We start from the raw sequence: 24,849 nt of genomic DNA, 5'->3' as shown, positions 1-24,849 counted from the left end.
TTCTAATAGGAGCCAACTATGCTTTAATTCTGCATTGACTTAGTGTTTCTTCTTGGTACAATTCTAATAAGTGATAATTTAAATGTTCTCTAGAACTAGCAAATATATAGTCTTTCATACATGTAGATCTTTTTGTTTCAATGAATTCCATGTGTTTCTTTATTGTTATTGTTATTGTTTTTAAAGAATCACATTCCTTGACATAGAATTGAGTTATTAGATGTGCGGAGAAATTTTGTTTTCTGTTTAGTATTTCCACATTGTTTATGCAATATTCTACATACCAGGTATGAAACTTTTATAAATTTCTGCCTATGTTCCCATTTAACTTACATAACAAATACTTTATAATTAATTTCAGATTTTCTTGTCTGTTCTTATGAAAATCATTAGAGTTGTCTGTAATTTTCTTGAGAAGCGAATTGAGTTATTGGATTCAATGTCTAGGTGAACAAAGAAAGTAATCTCAGTTGCATACCAAAAGCTGTTACGCCTTATTAGAACTAACTATTATGTATTTGGCATACGTCATTTCCCCCCTTAATGATGGTAAATTTCTCCATAATTTACCCCATCAATGGTTATAGGCCAATGTTATCCTAACCTTTATTGCACACCATCGACATGAGACGAACACTGATTTGTCAAAATGCACTTGTGTCAAGCCAAAGGTTCCACATCACGACGACAAGTGTGCTTGGGATGTATTTGTTTTTTTAGTGATAGTTTTAAAATGGATGTTAATATATATATAAAATTTTGTTCCCTTAAAATGAAATTAACTGGTGTGTATGATTTTATGTTTTTAGTAATGATTGTAGCGCCTTTGTCATGATGTTCATGGAGGCATAGTCAGGGGGGGAGGGTTCACTGGGAGCCTGCATGTGGTAAGTGTTTTATTTTTGTATAATAAGGCAAACAAGTTACATTTACCAATTTTGATGAATACAAATAAGTTTAACCATTGAAATGCATTTGGACCATACAGGAAAAAATTGAAACAAAATCGATCGAGGTTACTATGTGAGTTAATGCTAGCAGACACGGATGAAGATTTGCACAAGTTTCTTATAAGGGAATGAAGTGCTATTAGACATGTTGAGAAAGAGAAGAGGATGTAAATTAGAGAAAATGATGTAAATTAAATGATAAAGTCAACCCATGTTATTCCATATTTTGGACTAGATAACAAATTTTGATGTAATTTTAATTTACTTTTTCGGTTATTGCTTAGAATCCATTGATGCACCGCCACTCTCATTCTTTATCATCTTGGAAAGCTTGATCAAATCATTGCATTGTTCTTGGAAGAGGACCAAGTACATAGAGATATACCTAGTTCATAGCACCATATGAAGCCCAATCATTGAAGACCTAGAGCTCAAATCTTGACAAGGATATGCATGTGTTAAGTGTTTCTTTTCCTGGCTTTATGGCTTGGCAAGATAGTTGAATGTGCCTACACCACACATTTTGCTCCCATAGATCACTATGGATAAATTTGAGAGTCATAAAATGTGTAAACCAACATGAAGTCTTAACCATTATGAAACCCCCTAGGCAATGATTAATACTTGCTATAGAGGTGATGGTTCATGCTCCTGTGAAACATTTCTTCTTTTCAGAGGCATACAGAGGATGCATACTGCAGGTGGGTATAATTTTTTTTACTAGGGTACCTTTTAAGTTCCTAGTTAAAGCCTCCTTTACCCTATTAGGATGAGGACTATATCTATGAATTAGGATACCTGCCCACACGGACGTGAATTTGTGTACATGATCACAACAACAAAAACTTAAGTACAATATCAACATCTAAGCTTTAGTAGCATGGATTAATATCATTGCCATCTCTTTATCGATCAATCATCATCTTGTGTTTGAGTCAATCATGCATTTTTTAGATTAGATATTTCTTTCCCCATATGGACCTATGTTATGTAGCACTATCAAAGACCTAATGCCTCACGCTTCGTTGTACACATTTGATGCTATTTTCAAACCAAAGCTTGTCACATTTTCTTAAAAAACTGTGAGAAGTCATGTTTTGGCTCACATCATCTTTTAGAGATTGACCTTGATCACCCTATGATTTTCATGTTGATTTTGGATCGAAAGCTGAATCACAGTTAAATGACTAGCAACAATTTCCTCTATTCTGGTGTCATTTACACATTGGGCTATAAGGTTCAACATGTGAAATGATAGTGGTACTCTTGGCCTCTAAGTTTGAGGAGTCATAATTACTTTAAATATTTCACTTGTTGCATGCTTTCCTTTTTTACCAAGGCAAAAAGAGCCTGTTGGTAAGGCGATAGTTGTGAAAATGAAATATTAAAACGTGTAAGAAAGCAAAAACATTTCATTGTGTTGGGTATATCCTTGTATCATACGGTCAAAAATCTAAAAAATCCATACCGATCTGGGACTTGAATTGACACGAATGGGGTTCCAATTCCCATTTTCAACAATTGCCATGGCCGCCATGTTTACCTTCCTACTCTTTTTCTACTATTTGTTAAAGATTTCAAAGAGTTCCGAGCTAAAAAGAATAGCCCCAGAAGCAGCATGGCCTGTCATCGGTCACCTTCATCTTCTACAAGGCTCTAAGCTGCCCCATGTAACCTTAGGGGCCCTGGCGGATGAGTATGGGCCAATCTTCACAATCAAGCTTGGTGTCCAACGAACCTTGGTGGTGAGTAACTGGAAGATGGCTAAAGATTGCTTCACAACCAACGACAAGGTTTTCGCTAATCGTCCTAAATCAATTGCGGTGGAGCTCATGGGCTACAACTATGCCATGTTTGGTTTAGGCCCTTATGGCTCGTATTGGCGCCAAGTGCGCAAGATAGCCACACTAGAGCTTCTCTCAAACTGCCGGCTCGAGATGCTCAAACACGTCCCAATATAGGAGTTGAAGGCGTCAATGAAGGAATTGTATGAGCTATGGGTTAACCATAAAAGTGATTCCAACATGGTAATGGTCGAAATGAAGAGATGGTTTGGGGACCTATCCTTAAACACAATTGTTAGGATGCTTGTGGGGAAATGGTTTTCAAGTGACAAAGAAGATGGGTTTCGATTCCAGAAACCCGATAGGGAGTTCTTTGAATTGGTGGGGATGTTTGTGATATCAGACTACCTTCATTTTCTAAGGTGGTTGGACTTGGGAGGTTACCAAAGGGCCATGAACAAAAACTGCAAAAGAGCTGGACTAGGTACTTGAGGAATGGCTGTAGAATCATAAACGAAAGAGAATTTCTAGGGAGGCCAAGGGCAGCCAAGATTTCATGGAGGTGATGCTTTCCATTTTAGAAAATGCTGCCGAAGATTTTCCTGGTTTCGATGCTGATACCATTAACAAAGCCACTTGCCTGGTACGTTTCTCTAACTAGATTAATCCAATAGATATGAGCAATTTGTTGTTATAACTAGCGGTGTGTGGCCTATACCAAAGTGCTTGATGAGGATTTAGCCTTTATGGTTCATGAATTCACCTCTGGAAAATCCATTACCTCCTCAAAACTCATGAAAATCTTTGCCGAACACTTATTTTCAAACACAACGTAATAAACGATTTCACTATGAAAGTTTTCTTCACGCGCACCCTCTCTCCCTCCCCTGAAAAATTGATTAGCTTCAATCTGTTATAATCTGGAGAAAAATAAGGAACTAAAACTTATAGAAAATATTAGAGTATTGAGTTGGAGAAAGGCACACAAATATTTCACCAATGAGAATGCCTATTTATAGGCTTACAACCAAACTGAAAATGCTAAAAACTCTCAGCTGCTATGACTACTTCTACTAATAGAAAAACTGAAAATTATGGAGCAAAACAGAGACTGAGTCTAACTAAGACATTTTCAAAGGCAAACTCTCATGAATTCTAACACTCCTCCTTGAGATTTGCCTTGGACATACCAAGCTTCAACCTAAGGAACTCCAACTTTGATTTAGGAAGTCCTTTAGTCATTATGTCAGCAAGTTGCTCATCAGTTGAGCAATAATGCAGCTTAACAAGTGAATTCTTTTCAGCTTCCCTTATGGAGTGGAATTTTACATTTATGTGCTTGGTTCTGCCATGTTGGACAGGATTTTGAGTAATGGAAATGGCTGACTTATTGTCACAGTAAAGCTCAGTTGGTGAGCTTTGTTCCTGGCCTAAATCAGCAAGCAATTTTCTCAACCATATTGCTTGATTTGCAGCAGTTGCTAAGGAGATATACTCAGCTTCTGTAGTTGATTGTGCCACTACTTCTTGCTTTCTTGAATTCCAGCATATGACACCTGAACCGATTGTAAATACATAACCTGAAGTGCTCTTCATATCATCAACACTTCCTGCCCAATCACTATCAGCATAACCATCTAGCTTAACTCCTCCTATCTTTAAATACCAAATGCCAAGATTTGTTGTACCTTTAACATACTTTAGCACCCTCTTTGCAACTCCCATGTGAACATTTCTAGGTGAACTCAAGAACCTTGAAAGCAAACTAGCTGGAAACATCAAGTCAGGTCTGGTTACTGCCAAGTATAGTAGGCTGCCCACCAAGCTTCTATATGCAGAGGGTTCCTCAAGTTTCTCACCATCATTCTTTGAAATTTTCTCATTTTGTGCCAGCGGAGTTGCTACTTCTTTGCATGATTCTAGCTTGAATTTCTTGAGAATATCCATAGCATATTTTCTTTGTGAAATGAAGATACCCCAACTGCATTGGTATATTTCCATTCCAAGGAAGTAGTTCATGATGCCAAGGTTAGACATCTCAAATACATCATGCATTTCCATTTTGAAATCAGCTAGCAATTTTACATTGCTTCTAGTCACTAGCATGTCATCAACATAAAGTGATACTACCAGTTGCAAACCATCATCATTTTGTTTCAAATACAAAGTAGCTTCATTTTCACTCCTCCTAAATCCAAGTTGGATCATATGAGAATCAATTCTGCTATACCAGGCCCTTGGTGCTTGCTTCAAACCATAAAGAGCCTTATGTAGCTTGTACACTTTATGTTCATGGCCAATAACCTCAAAGCCTTCTGGTTGTTGAACATAAATTTCTTCAAGAAGTATACCATTTAGAAAAGCTGATTTGACATCTAAATGGTACACTTTCCATCTCATTTGATGAGCAAGTGCAAGTAGTAGCCTTATAGTGTCATGTTTGGCTATTGGTGCAAATGTATCACCATAGTCCACTCCAGCAACTTGAGCAAAACCCTTCACAACCAATCTAGCCTTATGCCTGAAGATTGAACCATCTGAATTAAATTTGGTTCTGAAAACCCATTTTACACCAATTGCATTCTTAGCTTCAGGTAGTTCTGTCAACTTCCAGGTTCCATTTCTTTCAATAGCATCAATTTCAGCTTTCATGGCCTCAATCCATTCTAGAAATCTTGCAGCTTCCGTGTAACATGTAGGCTCAGCATGTACAAGATTGCACCTCTCATACACATCAGATAATGGCCTCATCTTAAGCACGAGTGTGTCTGAAGTTGCTTCAACATCAAGTGGACCTTCAATGATTGTACTTTCTATTGCTGGTTCAAGAATAGATGGAGTGGTTTGATCACATTTATGAACTTTCTTCAAGTCCCAATTCCAGTAGGAGTTTTCATCAAAGTGCACATCTCTACTTATCACGATTTTTATTCTACTCAAGCTATAAATTCTGTAACCTTTTGATTCAGCTGCATACCCAACAAAAACACCTTTCTCAGCTCTTTCATCAAGCTTCCCTCCCTTGACAGATGGCACATGAAGATAACAAAATGAGCCAAAAACTTTCAGGTGCTTGACAGAAGGTTTTACACCAGACCATGCCTCTATTGGTGTTTTGCTCTGAACAGACTTAGTTGGTAGTCTGTTAAGCAAATATACTGAGGTGTTGACTGCTTCAGCCCATAGAAGTTTTGGTAGCTTCTTCTCGAATAGCATGCACCTTGCCATCTCCATCACGGTTCTGTTCTTCCTCTCAGAGACTCCATTCTGCTGTGGTGAGTATGGAGCTGTTAGCTAGTGTACAATTCCAGCTTCTTGACAAAAGACATTGAACTCTTTTGAGATATACTCACCTCCATTATAAGTTCTGAGCACCTTAACGTTCTGGCCACTTTGAGTTTCAACCATTTTCTTGAAGCTTTTGAACACAGAGAGCACTTGTGACTTGGTTTTTAGAAAATAAACCCAAGTCATTCTACTGAGATCATCAATAAATAATGCAAAATACACATTGTTGCTCAATGAGGCTATGCTCATTGGTCCACAAATATCTGAATGAATTAATTCCAGCTTGTGAGTAGCTCTCTTGGACATATTTTGAGGGAATGATTGTCGTTGTTGCTTCCCTAGCTCACAATTTTCACAAGTTTGAGCATTAACTGAGATTTCAGGCATGTCTTCAACCATACCAGCTTCTTGCATGAACCTCAGTGACTTCAAGTTGAAATGACCATATCTTTTGTGCCAAACAACACTCTCATCAATCTTGGCACTAAAGACATGACCTTCAACTAAATCAAGCTTCAAATAAAAGCTATTTCCATTCATTTTAATTTTTACTATCTCTTTTCCGTGTACATTAGTGATAAAACAAAATTTTTCTTTGAAAGAGACTGCATATCCATTTCTTAGCATTTGTGCAACACTAAGAAGATTCTGATCTAAATCTGGAATGTAAAGAACATTAGTGACAATTTTTGTACCTCTCTTGGTGCTGATAGCAATTGTCCCTTTTCCTTTGGCCTGCACAACTTCACCATTTCCCAACTTGACCTTTGGTTGAACTGATCTATCAATGGAGGTAAATATTGACAGATATTTGGTCATGTGACTCGTGCAGCCACTGTCAATGAGCCAAGTATTCAGTTCATGAGAACTGAGTGCTTGTGATGCCATAAATAAATGCTCATCATCATTTTTGTCTTCTTCAGTCACACTTGCATTTTGTTCTGGTTGTTGTTGAGATTGTTTTTTCTTGGCTCTGCAATACTTCTCACTGTGGCCAAGTATGATCTTTTCTACCACCTTTTGATCTATAAATGCCTCACCAAGAAGCTGCATTTGGTTTACAACATCCATTAACCTGCCAGAATAATCTTTGACAGATTTGTCGTCTTTCATCTTCATCAACTCAAACTCTCTCTTCAATGTGAGGAGTCTAACAGTTTTGACTCTTTCACTGCCCTCAAATTCACCTTGGAGCTTGTCCTATACCAGTTTAGGTGTTTCCAAGTTCATGATTTTGGTGAAGATGTGGTTTGCAAGTCCTGAATGTAGGCAGGTGATGGCTTTGTTTTTCTTGAGTTTTTCTTCCTCATATGCTTTCATCTGAGCAACTGTAGGATTTGCTCCCAATGGTGGTGGATCAGCTTCAGACATCACAACATTCCACAAACCTTGAGACCTTAAATAAAACCTCATCTTGACAGCCCAAATGTGATAGTGTTCACCATTAAACACTAGAATTACAGAGGAAGTATTGCTAGAAGGAGACATGTTTACACCACAGTTGCTTAAAAAAAAAATAGATCACTCAACCTCACTAGTGTTTGCACTCAACCTCACTGTGTTTGATACTAAAAAAAAAACTTTGCCTCACAGCCCGTAGGAATAATGCTCTAATACCACTGTTATAATCTGGAGAAAAATAAGGAACTAAAACTTATAGAAAATATTAGAGTATTGAGTTGGAGAAAGGCACACAAATATTTCACCAATGAGAATGCCTATTTATAGGCTTACAACCAAACTGAAAATGCTAAAAACTCTCAGTTGCTATGACTACTTCTACTAACAGAAAAACTGAAAATTATGGAGCAAAACAGAGACTGAGTCTAACTAAGACATTTTCAAAGGCAAACTCTCATGAATTCTAACATAATCATAATTAAGCACAAACGAATTCTGAACTACAATGTGAACCTAATAGCCTCAATCGAAGGCGGATAAGCATTCCATTGTATATGGGGGTCACAACTCGTGTTGTTAGATCGTGTTCGTGTCATATCAAAATCTAGATATTCTACTACGCTAGTCAAGCCAAGTCCAACGCAAATAATAATCATATTAAAAACATAAACCTAAACACTACTTAATTGATAAACAAGTGATACATCATGTAACTCGTTTAAGTACCCATTTAATAATCATGTCATAATCAGTTTGGGTTAGATTTTGTAAAAGTTTGTATGATTTATACACTACAAGGAAAATGTCAAAAGATGACGCTTTTTAAGTGTCAAGATAGATATAAGATGACGCTTTTTAAAAGCGTCATATATTAGACTGTCATCTTTTTAAATCGCATACGTTGACACTTTCTAGAAGCGTCATCTTCTTTGCACGTCAACCATGACACTCATAGTAAGTGTCATTATTTGAAACATTGACGCTTTATACGTGTCATCATATGTTAATAATTTCATTCATGTCAATATTGACACTCAATGAAGTGTCATTGTATAGGTAGAAGCAACATTGACACTCAATATAAGTGTCATCTTATAACTTTTTATTTGTAGGAGCAACGTTGACACTTAATAAAGTGTCATTGTATAAGTAGAAGCAACATTGACACTCAATATAAGTGTCATCTTGTAGCTTTTTTATTTGTAGGAGCAACATTGACACTCATAATAAGTGTCATCGTATAGCATTTTATACCTTGACATTAAAAAAAATGCCATGTTTTTTTAACATCAACCTTGACGCTTTTGAGAAGTGTCATCTTCTGTTTATTCAAGTAAAGCATGACGCTTTAAAAAAGCGTCATCTTATCTCATATAAAATTTTAATAGCCCAGAAATTAAAATGTCCTAATTATGCCCTGTTTTATAATTTTCTATCAACAATTAAATTAATAATGAAAACTTAATTTAAGAATCTCCATTGAAAAAAAGTATCAAATATGGTCTTCCTTTTTCACTATTACAATTTATCCATAAACATCATACATAATCAACAACTAAAACCAACAATTTTACAACTTCTTCTTCAACTTTGAATTGTTCATAACCTTCACTACATCTAGTTTTACATCATTTTTCTTCCAAGTGCAAAAGGATGGTTGTAACTCACTTTCTAAATGCTCAATTTGCAAAATAATTGAGGGTTACATATTTATTAGTATTAACAAATAGTTAAGAAGCAACTTTGTAAATGAAATGTGTATATGCCAATTTTTAAATTTCCAAAATATCTTTCTTCCATTGCAATAAATTTCAAAATATCAAACGAACTCAACAAACTCCAATAATTTTATTACACCAAATTTCTAAATATTTTAGAACTCTTATTCTATTTAAAAAAAAAAAACAGAAAAAAAAAGTTTTTATCTCATTGACTATTTTGGTATGATTTTTATCTTATTTATGAAACTTCAACCATTAACATCTTCTCATTCTTCTTATAGGTTGTACAAGACATTAGATGTTTTGCATGAGAAGGAACTAAGGAATGAACAAAAAAAACTAGAAGTCCGAAAAATTATAAAATTGTAAATTAACATATTTATGTAAAATTATAAAATTGTGTTAAAATATCTATGTTCTTCTTATTGTATTAGTATATCAACATTTAATAATATGAGGATATCTATTATCTAAATATGGAACTTGCATGAAATGATCTCTAAACATGGAATTGATTCATAAAACTTACAATAACCACAACATGTTACCTCAAAATTCTTTTATGATATATTTTGAATTGTTTGTGGGTGTCCTTCATCAAGAGCAGTAGTGACGTTGTTAATAGAATGACCTATGCCTTTTTGTACAACCTGAAGAATATATAATAAACAATTTAACAACCAATTAGTAAGAGGTGCTATTTCCTTCTTCCATAGGCTTATTTGTAAGAAGTCTTAAACTAACTTCCTATTTTTTATGTAAAGAAAATGGAATACAAGATATTATAGACTTTAAGCCCATTAGTATAGTAGGAGACCTTTATAAATTTAGATTAAAGAAGTTTATAAAGCTAGTAATCTTAAAGACCAAAATGCTTTTGTAGAGAATAGACAAATTCCTAATTCATGCACATGTAATGAAACTAAAGGCTCTACGAAAATGAGCTTGGACATGCAGGAATTTTTGTAGCTATGCTATTGTAGGATTTTCCAAATCTAACTGATAATAATTTGTAGAGGAAATATACAAAAGTTGTTACACCTACCATGTCTACTTGGCTTCACCTCTCAATATGCCAACTATACATCAATCATAATAGAGCAACCCCCAAAATGATCCATATTGAAAACACTGGCAACTAGGAGTACAAAGATATACATTAACAAATTATCATTGTGAATAAATCCATTATAAAATTAACATTAACAAAATATTGACTACATCTTTAAAGAATATGAAGTTGTATTAGACTATAAGTTATAAGAGGTACCTTCAAACATGAGTAATGATTAACTGAGTCACTAACATAACCCAATCTGATCGAACTTCATTAATTTCCATTTCACTATATGATTTCTTCCCGCAAAACTGAATTGGAGTGACATATACAATTCACTAAGTTCAATTGACCAAAAAAAAAATGCTATAGTAAAATGACCAACCATATGAATTGAATTGAGTGCAAACCTTTGATGTTAGTTGGTTTGGATTAGCAATGATTTCCTTCATATATCTCATCACATAATACCCACATTCCACACTACCTGGTTGTCTTGGGCACTATGGGAAAAGTATCAACAATTGCAATAAAACTAGAATGATGTTCTTACTTCTTTAGCATCTTATTGATGATCATATTAATAACCATCCATTTTCTAATTTTGTCATAAATTAAGTGGTGAAGCAATATATTTTAATCTAAACAATAAGTACTTACAACCACTTTCACCCAAGTTGGCTCCTTTTATGTTTTCTGTTTTTCCGGTGGGTTGATTCTCATTGCCCTACAAAAAGAATTAAAAGATGTTATTTAGACACTATCAATTGTATTAAAATAGGAGAAAATATATACTTACATGTTAACTATGTCTTAAGATCATCACATGGTTGACAGGCCATTGGATCAAGGTAATATGCAATCATTTTCTTCATCTCCAATGCCACTAACACCCAATGGAAAATGAAAATTGTAATATAGCATCCACAAATTCAAACATCACAAACTAACTTACAAACACCATATTGATATTTAGGATAAAAGGTTACTCTGGGTTGTATGGAATAAGCATATATTCAGCATGCTTTGTATTCTTTAGTCGATCTGCAATAACCCTTGACCTGTTTTCCTTGCTTCCCTCTCCCATTCCAGCTTTTGAGACCAATGCCGGATTGACAAAAACATATCGTTCGGCCTGCTTTGCATCAATCAACTTTCTATGCAAATGCCTGATTATAACCCACATGACAAGTTATCAACAATCATTATAGGTCATTAGAAAATAACCTTCTATCTCATAATCTTGTGAAAAGTCATTCAAAAATTATAAAATCCCTACCAGATGTAGTATAAAATACAATTGGATGACACTTCTTTTAATGATATTATCATTTCCATATCTTCTTTCATCATGAAGGTCTTGCAACTCTCACCAAAACATCATCTGGGAAGTTTATAGGGTGTGCTCTTGATGTACTCAGCATGAGGCCAACCAATGTCTCAAAATTTTTCATATCTTGTGGTTTTTCACCCTTGGATTTGACTTCAACTTCATTTACTTTTGTTTCTTTGCTTTCTTAGATGCCTGTACAATTAAGAACCATGGTACAAATCAAATTAACTAGTTTATATATATATAAAGTCACTATAAAGTTTGGTAATTAAATTTACTTACTAAGATGGGAGTACGGATGATGACCAAATCAGTTGGCCACAAACTTGGTAACCAATTGCAGCCCCAACAGTAGTAGTTTGTCCAGGAATAGGAATGGGAAGGGGTGCACTTGAATCATAAGGAGCATCAACAACTACTAAATAGTTGGGACCACATTCAAGTATAATTGTTCCACCTGCCACTATATTTTCCTTGTGCCTATGGCTAGCTCACATTTTCTAACCTACAAAACTCAATTCACAATAATCACTTCAATATTAGTGGGTTTATACAAAACTAACATAAATGCATTATCATCATCAATCACCTTATAGCTCCTATTACAATGATAAATGCAATTTCATTTACATTCAATTGCAACAAACTTGCATGATAACATTTCAGTCCATTGCATATAACTCAACCCATAATTTAGACATATCCTATTATATGTTGCACATCAAAGAAGACCATATATGTTGCCACCAACATTTGAAGTCAATTCAAACAACAAATTAAATTAAATTATTTCTCGTATTAGAGGAAACTTTGTCATCAAATTAGCTTAACTGAATAAATACCTTCTTCTGTGGTTCTATTGCTTCTGGTGGGGTCACATCTTCAACTTTACGGATTGGCTTATCCACTGCTTCTGGTAGGAGAAGTTGTTTTTGCTTCATGTTTGAACTGCTAACATCAGATTGGGAGTAACAGCTCCTACTTGAGACAGTTTTGCTAGCACTTCTGCCTGAAATATTCTTTGTTCTTCTTTAGATGCTGCTATGAAATCCCTGACAGCACGATCTGCAGCACTATTGAAATATTGGCGAGGTGTGTAGTGCTTCCCTTTGGCCCTAACTCGACCACTATACTCAGGAGTACCCAATGCTTCCACAAGTATATCATTACTTCCACTAACACTTCTACCATTCTCTTGAGACTCTTTCAATAGCTTGTCCTTAAAAAATATTAATTATAAAGTTAAATTGCAAATTTGTTATTGTAAATAACTTATTATAAATATATGTAATTAAAATTGAAAATATTCACTTACTATTTTCTCAATTACTGGTATGGCACTTCATCAAAGGTGCCGTCCTTTTTTCCCTTGCTTTCTTCCACAATATGCTTCGATCAATAGTTTCAGTTGATCCACTTGCAACCATCTTTCAAAATAGGACAATGTATAATATAATTATCATATAACCCTATTATGTATTATGCATAAAATAAATAAAAAGCAATTAATAGGCTTACACTTACCATCTCTTCCTCAAGACGGCATATCCTTTCCTACTTAGATGGTGATTATAAATGTTTCTCTTTCTTCTTTCTTTTGAATTTCTCGATATTCCTATAAATTAAAATTTTATAATTAATGAATGTGAATAAGAGGTATGTAAAGAGTCTTAATTATACCTTAAAGTTGTCAGACAATCTATCTTTGACAAATATTGTCCAATCTTCATCCTCAATAAAAGTATATTGAATTGGTGGTCTTTTGAGGAGCTCCAGTTGGTCTTCGAAAGGAAGAATGTACTTCACTGTTAGCAAGTTAAAGGACCGAAAGCATTTTCCCATTGTTAACATACAATTCCTCTGCTTTTATGATTTAATGAAAAGCAGTCTGCACATTAATACCAAACTTTAGTAATTTCAAGAGGTTAAGAATGATAGACATTTTGCATCAAGTGATTTAAATAAGAAATGGTTACCTCAATGCTGTCCCATAACTTATCCTTCAACTGTTTAGGTACAACATGCCAAGTTTTATATCTTATTGGCACCATAGTGCATGCTAACACGCCTAAGTAGCTTGTTAGATGAACTGCTGATTCTCCTATGAAAATGCCATCAAGATTGTACTTAACGGAACTTAACCCCTTGCTTCTTTTTTTATAATCATATGCTTCCGTGTCATCCCTCTGTACTTCCTTTTTATGGGTTTTTCTCCTTCCTTTGTCTCCATTCTTGTAACAAAAAAAAAAAAAAATGATAAAGATTAGTTAAAATTATATTGCATATAACCTAGTCAAAGAATAATTGTAAAACATAACTTTTCAAAGAAACAAATCCATAATCATTGCACAATGAAATGTAATAGATCATGAATTCAATAGATCTTTTTAGAATTGTTCATCATATAACAAGGATAACACTTCATTTAAACTTTTTTTTGTCCGCTTTGTTTAACATTTCATTTATTTAAGCAACCCAAGGCCTTTGTATAAGAAAGCTAAATTTGCAGTAGGAATTTCCTATAAGAATCAACATGGAAGGAGCACGTGTTTCAACAAGTTCATCAAGTCCATAAGAACTTATGAAAGCTTTTGGACTATCGGTTTGTGTTACATTAAGTTTGGAAAACACAACATGCATATTGATAATAAAAAATTTCATAATTTTTTTACTCACAAACATAACTAATTTAGTATCTTCCATGCACAATTTAGGGAAAAGGTTTAGTAAATATGTTATTGGGAGATGTTAAAGAATGGTCAATATTTTGTGCAAAAAAATAAAGAAAGGATAAAAATTACCTGTTTTGTGGCTGTTGCAACCCATTCCATGGCCTTTATTCATACATTAGCATTAAAATACACTACATAGAGGATTTGTTCTCAATCCAAATCCCCTCACAATCGCCTCGCATACATGTTGCATCTGAGTCATCCATTACATCAAATGCTTCAATTTGTGGCAATGCCCTATAAAGGGATGGTGTTCAATCGAATTGTCAACAAAGTCTTCACCTCCTTCCATATCCAAGAAATCTTTTTGAGGAGTTGACAAAACAACCGACCATCTTGGATCAAGTTGGTCTTGCACATAAAATACTTGCTTAGCTTGGGATGCCAAAATGAAAGGATCTGATTTATGAGCAATTTTGCTAAAGTCAACTAATGTAAAGCCAAGATCATAACTTTTATGCCATTTTTATTATCAACCCAATCACACTTGAAAACTGTATCCTAAACATGGTATAATCAAGGTCCAGATCTCGTAATAATGCCATAGAAACAAAGCTCACCAAACACTGGATTTTGATCCTTTGCACTTGCGATTTGCATTGTTGAAGCTATAATACTAACTCCACTATTTTGGGTAGCTCGTAAGTCATCTCGTTCCTTGGTATGGTATCGACACCCATTAATGACATATCCATGATATTTAGAGACATAATGGCTAGGACCATGAGCTATCCACTTAAGGGTTTCAGATATAGGTTCATTATTACCAATTGCAGCTTCAATCTGTAATTATAAATAATAGTTATTATGCATGTTAAACATTAGTAAAAAGAATACTTCACATTTTAACACCATTCCAATACCTTTTTTCTCAACCAATAAGTAAAAGTCTGCAGGTGTTCATCCTGGAGCCACTTTTGTCTTTTTGATTGATGAGGATTTTTCAATTTCAACCATTCCATGTGCTCTCTATGTAATTATTTATAAGAAATTCAAAGTTAATGTCTTAAAGTTATTTTAAGTATCAGACACAAATATTAAGTGTTAGTGGTTCTTACTCAATATAAGGTTGAACAATAGTTGTATTCTCTAAAACATAATGATGTGCATGTAACCACAAATTGGAATCAATTGTCACAACTTGACCTCCAGGTATTGGTGCCCCAACTTTTGGTCAATGTTTGCACTAATAGGAATCCCAATCGCATCTACATTTGATAAATACTCTGTACAAAATTCAATAGCTTCCTCTGCAATATAGCATTCAGCGATACAACCTTCGGGCCGATTACGGTTTCGTACATACCCTTTCAAAACTTTCATGAATCTTTCAAATGGGTACATCCACCTTAGGTAAACTGGTCCACAAAGTCTCACCTCTTACAAGATGTACAGTAAGATGAAGCATGATATCAAAGAAGGAAGGTGGAAAGTACTTCTCAAGCAAGCATAATGTCACCACCAAATCATTTTGTAACTTATCCAGTGCAGACACATCAACCACTTTGCTACACAGAGCATTGAAAAAAAAGCTCAATCTGCAATAGCATGCCTTACATGCTTTGGCAAAAGGATCGTAATGACATTGGCAATAACTGTTGCATTAATGTATGATAGTCATGCGATTTAAGACCATAAAGCTTCAAGTCTTCCATTGACACAAGGTTTCTCATGTTAGAGCAATAACCTTCAGGAACCTTTAATTGTGATAAAGTTTGGCAAAAAACTTTTTCTCCACTTTAGATAACGTATAACATGCAGGTGGGAGATAAGTTCGATTTGATTCAAACCTTGGCCCAATTCACACCTTAACCCATCTCTAGCAGGTCTAGGCGAGAATTAAGTCCATCTTTCGTCTTACCTGGAATGTTGAGTAAGGTACCAATGATGCTTTCACAAACATTTTCTTTATGTGCATTACATCCAAGCTATGACGAACATGTAGGTATTTCCAATACTCAAGATCAAAGAATATGGACTTCTTTTTCCAACAATTTGTAGTATTGACATTCAACTTGCCTCGGGAGTTTTTATTTTTTCCCCATGAATTAGAAATGACATCAATTTCCTTAGGATTTCCTCTCCACTCAATGGTTGCAGAGGTGAGCTAAACTCTTGTTTACCATTAAATGCCTTCTTTTGTTTCCTAAAAGGATGGTTGCAAGGAAGAAATCTTCTGTGACCTGTATATGAGTTCTTTTTCCCATGCTTCAATCTGTGAGAGTATGTATCTTCCCACATATGGGACATGCAAAATATCCTTTAACTACACAACCAGATAAGTTTCCATATGCAGGAAAACATTGATTGTCATAGTAGAACAGCTCTTAATGTAAAGACCTCTTGCTGATGCACATCATAACATTCAACCCCTACATCCCACAACATTTTTAAGTCATCCAATAATGGTGCTAAATAAACATCAATGTCATTTCCAGGTTGTCGTGGACCTGATATTAATAAAGATAGCATCATAAACTTCCTTTTCATGCACAACCAAGGAGGAAGGTTGTAAATGACCATTATAATAGGCCAACAACTATGTCTACTGCTCATTGAACTATGAGGATTTATACATCTGCTGAAATGGCAAGTCTAAGGTTTCTAGGTTCTGAAGCAAAATCAGGCCATCTGTGATCAACTAGCTTCCATGATGGGGAGTCAGATGGATGACGCATTTTACCATCAAATTCTCTTTCTTGAGCATGCCATATGAGGTCTTTTGCAATTTTTGGGGACTGAAACAATCTTCTAAATCTTGGAATAGGAGGAAAATACCACATTACTTTTGCAGGGACTCCCTTCCTCTTTTTAGTACCTGTTCCATCTAACTTCCACTTGAAGTTCCACAAGTAGGACAAGAAGTTGCATCCTTCAACTCATTTCTATACAATATGCAATCATTGGGACATGCATGTATTTTCTCATATTCCATTCCCAATGTATTCAATGTTTTTTTTGCTTCATACATAGACAGAGGCAACTCATTGTTTAGAGGCAACATATCTCCAAGAATACTTAAAAGCTCTAAAAGCTTTATCGCCATCCATATCGTGCTTTCAGGTTGTATAATTTGACCAATGCAGATAACTTTGTAAAGTTTCTACAACCAGGATATAAAGGTTTTTGAGCATCTTCAAGTAATGTTTCAAACAATTTTGGTCATTCTTACGATCATCATATGCAACTTGAACCATTTCTATTTACTATCCACATCGTTAAATTCAACTGTATGATGCCATTCTGCCCTACTAGTTGGTGGTCCACTTGGACAGCGTCTCCATGCCAATACCATGTATGGTAACTCTGATCAATTCCATAGAAGAATAAATGTTCTCTAATTTTTGAGGAGTTGGAATATCATATTACCACACTGAAGGCATGGACATTTAATGGAGTTTTTATATGTGGAATATTGTAATGCAAATGCGATAAAGCTTTCTACCCCATCTGCATAATCCTTTGATCTCCTATCCTTTGACATCCAAGAACGATCCATTTGATGTACAAGAGATAAACACAACTCCTAGATACCACCAACAACTAAAGTTATTAATAAAATCCTATTAATAGGCTTAAAATATATAATCTACCAAATTAAAATTTCCCACATTGTCACAAAACTTAGACCAATCCAAAAAACGACAATGTGCAAGTCATCTAACAATAAGCAATATGACAAGAAACATAATTAGTATATTAGGTTATTCAATATTAGCATAAAAAATGGATCTTAGTTCATTCATGATGTTTGCTTTATTCATGAATAGGAATGAAAAGCAAGATCTAACTTTTAGTCTTCTCTTATATTATTGAATACACCAAGTTTGAAAATTTTAAAAACACATAACCACATGAGACAATGATACCATGAACTAAAACAATTAACGAATGGAACTAAGATTCGAATGAATAGAAGCAAGTGATTTATACATGATTTAGGCATTCTAACATCTCCAACATCCTTAATTTGGTGGTGGTTCCTATCCCATATAGGAATACATAATCCCTATGTGTCAATTACCAATATACTTAAATTCATTTTAAAGAAATTTCGGCAGCATTTCCCTATAGTTCTCCAAGTACACAAAATGGATAAGGCACAATATGTGACCTTGTCCAAATATGCACCCAGAGAACAAGAAGAAAGACTACCAAATTTTCTAAAAATTGAATTAAGAACAAGCAATTAACTTCATAGATATCATGTTTTCCTATACTGTCCAACTGGACAATTCAAACATCATTTGTAGAGAAAAGATCTTTATCACATGGAAGACAAATTTAGTAGTTGTCAACTTGAAACTGGCTTAAATATACCCACATTTCACATTTTGACAACTTATTGTCTTAGTATGTAATAAGAGAAACTTCTGTCTCACAATGATACTTGAATGGGAATTCTAAGGTTTCATGCATGCATAGTTGATTAAAACTAAAACATAAATACTTATTAAAATATTACATCTAGTTATGTATTATAAATTATTCATATCAATTGCAATGGTGAGAATAGGAAAATATTGTTTGTAAGCATCACATTGTAGGCCTAAGTTCACAAACTTGGCTAAATCCATTAAAGACCCACTACATAAAGTTCATGTTAAAATTGGTTCATCTCCAACCCCCAAAATGATTTATCAAAGTTACTCATTTTTTAGAGTCTTGATTAATTAGATAATCAATATAGATACATATAATTTGTATTAATATAATATCATGATATTTTTTTCATTTTGTTTTTAGGCTTAGACTTGGGTAGATTTCCCAAGTAAGGCTAAAGTAGAGCTAAGCCGCACCTTGACATGTGTTCTACTTATGTTGGGGGTGACCATTCTAGTTTGTGGTCATAAGTGGGGTGTCAAATCTCAATTAGTTTATTGAATAGATGAACCAAACATGACGTTATTATTAATTAGATAACATGTTGTGTAACCCATTTAAAAATGAAGTTGAATAGCATCTTTTGTAACATAAGCAATGAAGCCTATGTCAGATTGTGAAGCTTAAATTAGTAGTAAATGTTGCACTTCGCTTGGGATGTCGGGGGTCGAGCTGCCCGGTCAGCTCGTGGGGGTCGAGCTGCCCGGTCAGCTCGCGGGGATTGAGCTGCCCGATCAGCTTGCGGGGGTTGAAGGGGGCAGCGCCCCCTAAAGAATTTTTTATTTATTTTCGAAAGCCACATGATTCTGCTCATAGGCAGCAATTATTGAGTTCCAAGACACTACATCCCTTAATAAAAATTGTTGAAAAACTTTCTATGCATTCCAAGAGCCCATATCTCGAAATGGCATTTCATCAAACAAGTTATAGGCAGTACCTACAACTCCATGGAAAGCAAGCTCCTTTCGGCATGAACCATTGTACACAAATGGAACAACACCAGAACCATTTCCAAATCTTCCAGAGAACATAAGAACCAGAGAACAAAAACAGAGGAGAGACACAACTGAGCCTAAAAACAGAGGTATAGTATCTTTTTATCGGAGATGCAAACCAAGAAATAACTGATAATAAACAAAAACCACAACAGATTTGCAAGCATTCACACTCAAATCCCAGAAATCAATAGTGAAGAATGTGAATCCATGGGAAAACGAGAACATATGGGCTCGTACCCGACAACTCTCTCTTCTGGGTTTTTTCTTCTCCCTTCTTTTCTTTCCTCTGTTCCTCTGGTTCTTCGACCTTTCCTCCTTGCTTACCTCTTCAACCGAAGGCACCTGCCTTTGCTGCCTCTTGCCTCTCCCAACCTATGAATCTAAAAAAACCCTAGCTTTCTCTCATATCTCCATTCATTTCCTTTCTCTCAATCCAGCACCCAAATAGTCAAATCGGTGGAACATCCATGAATGCTATCTTCTTGATTTGGAGTAAGAACTTCATTTTCTCAATCGAAATTGGCTGGAGCTTGCTGGTTCAGTTAGAGACAGATTTGGTAATGAAACTTGAGTGTGGGCATCGGGTATGGAAAAGGGTTTATTACATTTATCACTTTTTTTTTTAATTGAAAAATGTGAGTAATTATAAAATGAACAGAAAATGACACTTTTAAAAGCGCCAAGGTTGAGGTTCTCCTACAATGACACTTAAAAAAGCGTCATTATTTGAAATGCATTGTACAATGACGCTTTTAAAAGCGCCAAGGTTGAGGTTCTCCTACAATGGCACTTAAAAAAGCGTCATTATTTGAAATTCATTGTACAATAACGCTTAAAAAAGCGCCATTATTTAAAAACGTCATCATTTCTCCCATTAAAGCGCCAAGATAATGCAAGCGTCATTAATACCCATTTTTGAGAATAAATAATGGCACTTTATATAAGCGTCAAGAAAAAAAACGTCATAAATTACATTTTTTGTAGTAGTGATACTTCAATCAAATATATTTATAATTCAATTGACTTATTTATTATTTGGATTAGGTATTGTAAAAGTTTATATGATTCATACCCCAACTAAATATATTTATGACTCAGTTGATCTATTTATTTAAAATAAATCAAATATGAATCAAATAATTTAAAGTTATAATTGGGTTAATTGGCACAATTATCAAATGAGTTCATTTGTGTCAAATTTGTATTATATAAGTTGATATAAAAACTACATATTTATTAAATAAGTTATGTAGTTTGATACGAATTTGACCTAAACCCGATTATTTTCAATTCAAGAATTATATCTAACTTTCGTCCTAACCTAATCCTATTATGTATTGTTTCTAGCATTTCGTGGCCTAACCGTTGGATGAGTGATATTTAATGGCCTAATTATCAGATGAGTGATATTTAATGGCCCAATTGTTGGATGGGTGATATTTAGTATCATCATCTACTTATTTGCAGACAATTCTCTCTGGAGCCACTGACACAATAACAATTGGTCTAGTGTGGGCGCTCTCATTACTGCTAAACAACAGCCATGCCTTGAAAAAATTCCAACAAGAGTTGGACTTGCATGTGGGAAAGGAAAGGCAAGTAGACGAATCAGACATGACGAAGCTGGTCTACCTCAATGCAGTGGTAAAGGAAACACTGCGTCTATATCCAACTGTACCGCTCTCGGCACCACACGAGTCCATGGAGCAGTGCACTGTGGGTGGCTACCATGTGCCCAAGGGCACGCGCCTCATGACCAATATATGGAAGATCCATCATGACCCACGTGTATGGCCAAATCCTCATGAGTTCCAGCCAGAGAGATTTCTCACAAGCCATAAGGATGTTGATGTTAGGCGCCAACACTTCGAATTCATTCCCTTCGGAAGTGGTAGAAGAATTTGCCCTGGAATTTTCTTAAGTCTCCAAGTTATGCAGTTGGCCTTAGCCAATTTGATACACGGGTTTGATTTATCAACCATTTCCAATGACCCAGTTGATATGAGTGAGAGCTCTGGGCTAACCAACCTCAAAAGGCCACTCCACTAGAAGTCCTTCTCCATCCACGTCTCTCTTCTCATCTTTATGGACAGAGAGAAGCATCACCCTACAGTGGAGATTTTTTGGGGTCTTAATGTTAGTCCATGGAGCTTCACTTTAGTTATTGGGTGTATATTAGTCCATGCAGCTTTAATTACTTTGGTTGTTAGGTGTTTAGCAGCTACTTTTTCTCTCTCTACGAGGTTGCATTATTATTGGCCAAGTTTGTTGGGTGTAGGTGTAGCAACTTCTCTCACTTCCATTATTGAATTTGGAGTCAAAATAACCTTTTTATTGCTTATGCTTTATTTTTTATTTGCTAATGATATCAAATTTGGCCACTCTTCCAAAAATTTAGACCTATGTTGGTCTTACTATGAAAATAAAGTCAGATAGAGAACAACTTTTAAAAAATAAGTAAAAATTTATTTTTATATTTAAAAAAATAAAGGAAAAACATATAAAAATAAAATAAAAAAACTATAAAAAGCAAATAAAATAAACATGTGATATCTTCAATGTTTTATTTTCTTTCTATTATCTGATATCAATACAAAAAAATTTTTAAACACAATATTCTTTTATATTGCACTTATTTTTCTAAATTTTCTTTTAATTTTTCTAAAATTTTCTCATCATTTGAAAAATAGATTTTAAATCAATCAACACTTTTATACATAAAATTTATTAATTTTTAAAAAATATTTTAAAATTAAAAACCGATGTAATTATAATTAGAAATCACGAAACTCAAAACCAATTCAATTAATTAATTAGAAAGTCATACAAAAATTTATTTTAAACTAGTTTATTTTATACACATAATTATAAATTAAATTTTTTTATCAATAAGAAAACAAATTAACACCAATTCAAGCAAAACTTAAATGCATTGGGTTTATTATTAAGTAGTTTTTAAAAATAAGTTAGAACTTAAATGGTAAAACAGTATATAATAGAAATCTATGGAAAAAAAAATGATATAACATGACTTTAATTATTATTTCACTTTTGTATAGGACCATATTTTTCTGAATTTTTTTTACCTAGAAAATAAGTTATAGATCAAGCAAGGCTTAATGTGTTAGATTCGTCAGTAAGTTTGGTATTTTTTTTAAAATAAAAAAAAAAACCCAAACCAATTAATACCATTAATTTATAGACTAAAAGACTCTATTGTTTCTCTTTTATTTAGAATCATATTTTTTTTGGATTTTTTTTATATTATATAAATAAACTTCAAATCAGGCAAAACTTAAAAACGTTAAATTTATTAATAAGTTTAATAATTTTTATAAATAATTTAAAACTCAAATTGATCCAATTAATATCATATATTTATGGACAAAAGTTAGTTTAGAAGGATTAATCTATGGTTTCTCATCTAAAAGTGATTAAGCTATGAGGGTTTGGCTTGAATTTCAATAGAGGGAACACGTGATGCAATTTCTTATGGGTTTAAATGGATCCATTACCTCCAATTAGCAAGGTTTTCTCACTAGTTTTGCAAGAGGAACGTCAACGATCTATCAGTCTTGGAATTCCAAGCCTTGATCCCATGCTTGGTAATGAATTCAGTCTTGTTGTTGCTGCTTCATCAGTTAATCAGAATGTCAAATTGAAGAAGGATGGACCCGTATGCTCTCACTACAATATTCAGTGGCATACAACGGACAAATGCTATAAGTAGCACAATTACCCTCCCGGATATAAATTCAAATCCAAAACTCAACAAACAAAGGTTCATGTGAATCAAACAAGCTCTACTATATATGAAGGATCAAGTTCCTCTGATTCTGTTTTGAGTGCCTTGACTTCAACTCAATGCCAGCAAGCTCTTTTGAGCTCGTAGCTCCATGGAAGTGCCCATGCCTCACCGGAATTGCAGCAGCCTGGTCCCTCTACATCTAACTTCAGTGGTACATACTTTTTCTCCACTTTCTCATTTCCCACTTTTTCTTTTTCATCAAATTCTTGGATACTCGATACGGGTGTGATCCATCATCTTTGCTGTTCATTGAATTCTTTTATTTCTATTGATTCCATAACCAATTCTTTTGTTACTCTACCGAATGGTTCCTCTGTCTCCATAGCCCAAGTAGGTTATGTTCTTTTATCTAACAATATCATTCTTAAAAGCATTTTGATTGAATCTTCTTTCCAATAGTGCACTTACTCAAAGTCACAACTACTCAAGTCACTTTTCTTTCTAATTATTTTTTCACTTAGGACCTTTCATAGGCCAAAACGACTGGGAAGGGTAGAAGGCATGGGAACCTCTATGTACTGGATTCTTCAAGTTTTTCATTGCAATCAAATGTTAATCAAAACTCTGTTTGTAGTGGGAATCATTGTAATTTAATTTCCTTATTTCAGAAAGATCTTTGGCATTGTTGTTTGGGACATCCCTCCTTTGTAAAAATTCAAAGTTTAAGGAATGAGTTGAATATAAAAGAAAATTTTGATTCAGATGATTCCCATTATTCTACTTGTCATTATACTAAGCAGCGTCGTTTATCCTTTATTTCATTTAATAATTTGATTTAATTAATTGAATTGATATTTTCTCACCATTGTTGATGATTGCACACGATTCACTTAGGTGTATTTTCTATGTGCCAAATATGATGTTTTGACCATTCTTCCTCAATTCTTTTCTCTAATCCAAACTCAATTCAACACCACCATCAAAATAGTGCGATCCGATAATACTCCAAAATTATCATTCACTGAATTTTGTAAAGCTAAGGGTGTTATCCCTTGTCATTCTTGTCTGGACACTTCTCAACAAAATTTAGTTGTTGAATACAAGCATCAACACATTTTGAATGTGGCTTGCACTTTGCTTTTCAAATCTAACATGCCTTTGGCATATTAGACTAATTGTGTACTCATTGTTGTTTATCTTATAAACAGGACACCTTCTTGACTCTTGTAAAAAAAAAAACTCCTTTTGAGTTATTATGGAATAAACCACCAGCATATGCACATTTTCGAGCCTTTGGTTGCCTGAGCTATGCTTCAAGTTTGAAGCACTATCAAAATTCTCTTCTCAAGCTATTCAAGTTGTTTTCCTTGGCTATCTTCCTAGGTATAAAGGGTACAAATTACTTAACCTTTCAATCAACACTGTTTTCATTTCAAGAGATGTTATTTTTCACG

The 24,849-nt window shown here is 34.3% G+C and overlaps 2 protein-coding genes and 2 long non-coding RNA genes across 5 annotated transcripts in view; 1 reads left to right on the top strand and 3 right to left on the bottom strand.

The window, feature by feature from the left end:
- LOC117905578 overlaps window positions 1–7,393 on the bottom strand; it is a 68,022-nt gene extending 60,629 nt beyond the window's left edge. The window contains 4 exon segments of the mRNA XM_034818475.1: window positions 4,132–4,173; window positions 4,175–5,691; window positions 6,718–7,069; window positions 7,229–7,393. Of these exon segments, the coding sequence (XP_034674366.1) occupies window positions 4,132–4,173; window positions 4,175–5,691; window positions 6,718–7,069; window positions 7,229–7,393 (2,076 nt within the window).
- Window positions 7,394–9,706: 2,313 nt separating this feature from the next.
- On the bottom strand, window positions 9,707–11,568 carry LOC117907630. 2 transcript variants are annotated; one of them, XR_004650023.1, is made up of 5 exons: window positions 11,481–11,568; window positions 11,263–11,370; window positions 10,415–10,512; window positions 10,190–10,275; window positions 9,707–9,794 (listed from the first exon to the last, which is right to left on the bottom strand). It is a non-coding gene; the product is annotated as an uncharacterized LOC117907630 (long non-coding RNA). The 2 variants fall into 2 exon arrangements; XR_004650022.1 differs by lacking the exons at window positions 11,263–11,370; window positions 11,481–11,568 and adding an exon at window positions 10,612–10,678.
- A 1,343-nt stretch (window positions 11,569–12,911) lies between these two features.
- Window positions 12,912–13,303, bottom strand: LOC117907632. Its single transcript, XR_004650025.1, has 2 exons — window positions 13,215–13,303; window positions 12,912–12,961 (listed from the first exon to the last, which is right to left on the bottom strand). It is a non-coding gene; the product is annotated as an uncharacterized LOC117907632 (long non-coding RNA).
- Window positions 13,304–21,173: 7,870 nt separating this feature from the next.
- On the top strand, window positions 21,174–21,782 carry LOC117907629 (cytochrome P450 82A4-like). The gene has a single exon (XM_034821246.1). The coding sequence runs from the start codon at window positions 21,262–21,264 to the stop codon at window positions 21,694–21,696; it is 435 nt and encodes a 144-aa protein (XP_034677137.1). The 5' UTR covers window positions 21,174–21,261; the 3' UTR covers window positions 21,697–21,782.
- The last annotated feature ends 3,067 nt before the right edge of the window (window positions 21,783–24,849 follow it).

The sequence above is a fragment of the Vitis riparia genome, chromosome 18 (assembly GCF_004353265.1).
Source record: "Vitis riparia cultivar Riparia Gloire de Montpellier isolate 1030 chromosome 18, EGFV_Vit.rip_1.0, whole genome shotgun sequence".
NCBI lineage: Eukaryota > Viridiplantae > Streptophyta > Magnoliopsida > Vitales > Vitaceae > Vitis > Vitis riparia.
Note: the sequence above shows the minus strand (reverse complement) of the source record. Positions and strands in the feature narration are given on the sequence as shown.

What these genes read in the sequence shown, in the direction of transcription:
- LOC117907629 (XM_034821246.1), top strand. Translation starts at nt 21,262, where the DNA reads ATGACGAAGCTGGTCTACCTCAATGCAGTGGTAAAGGAAACACTGCGT.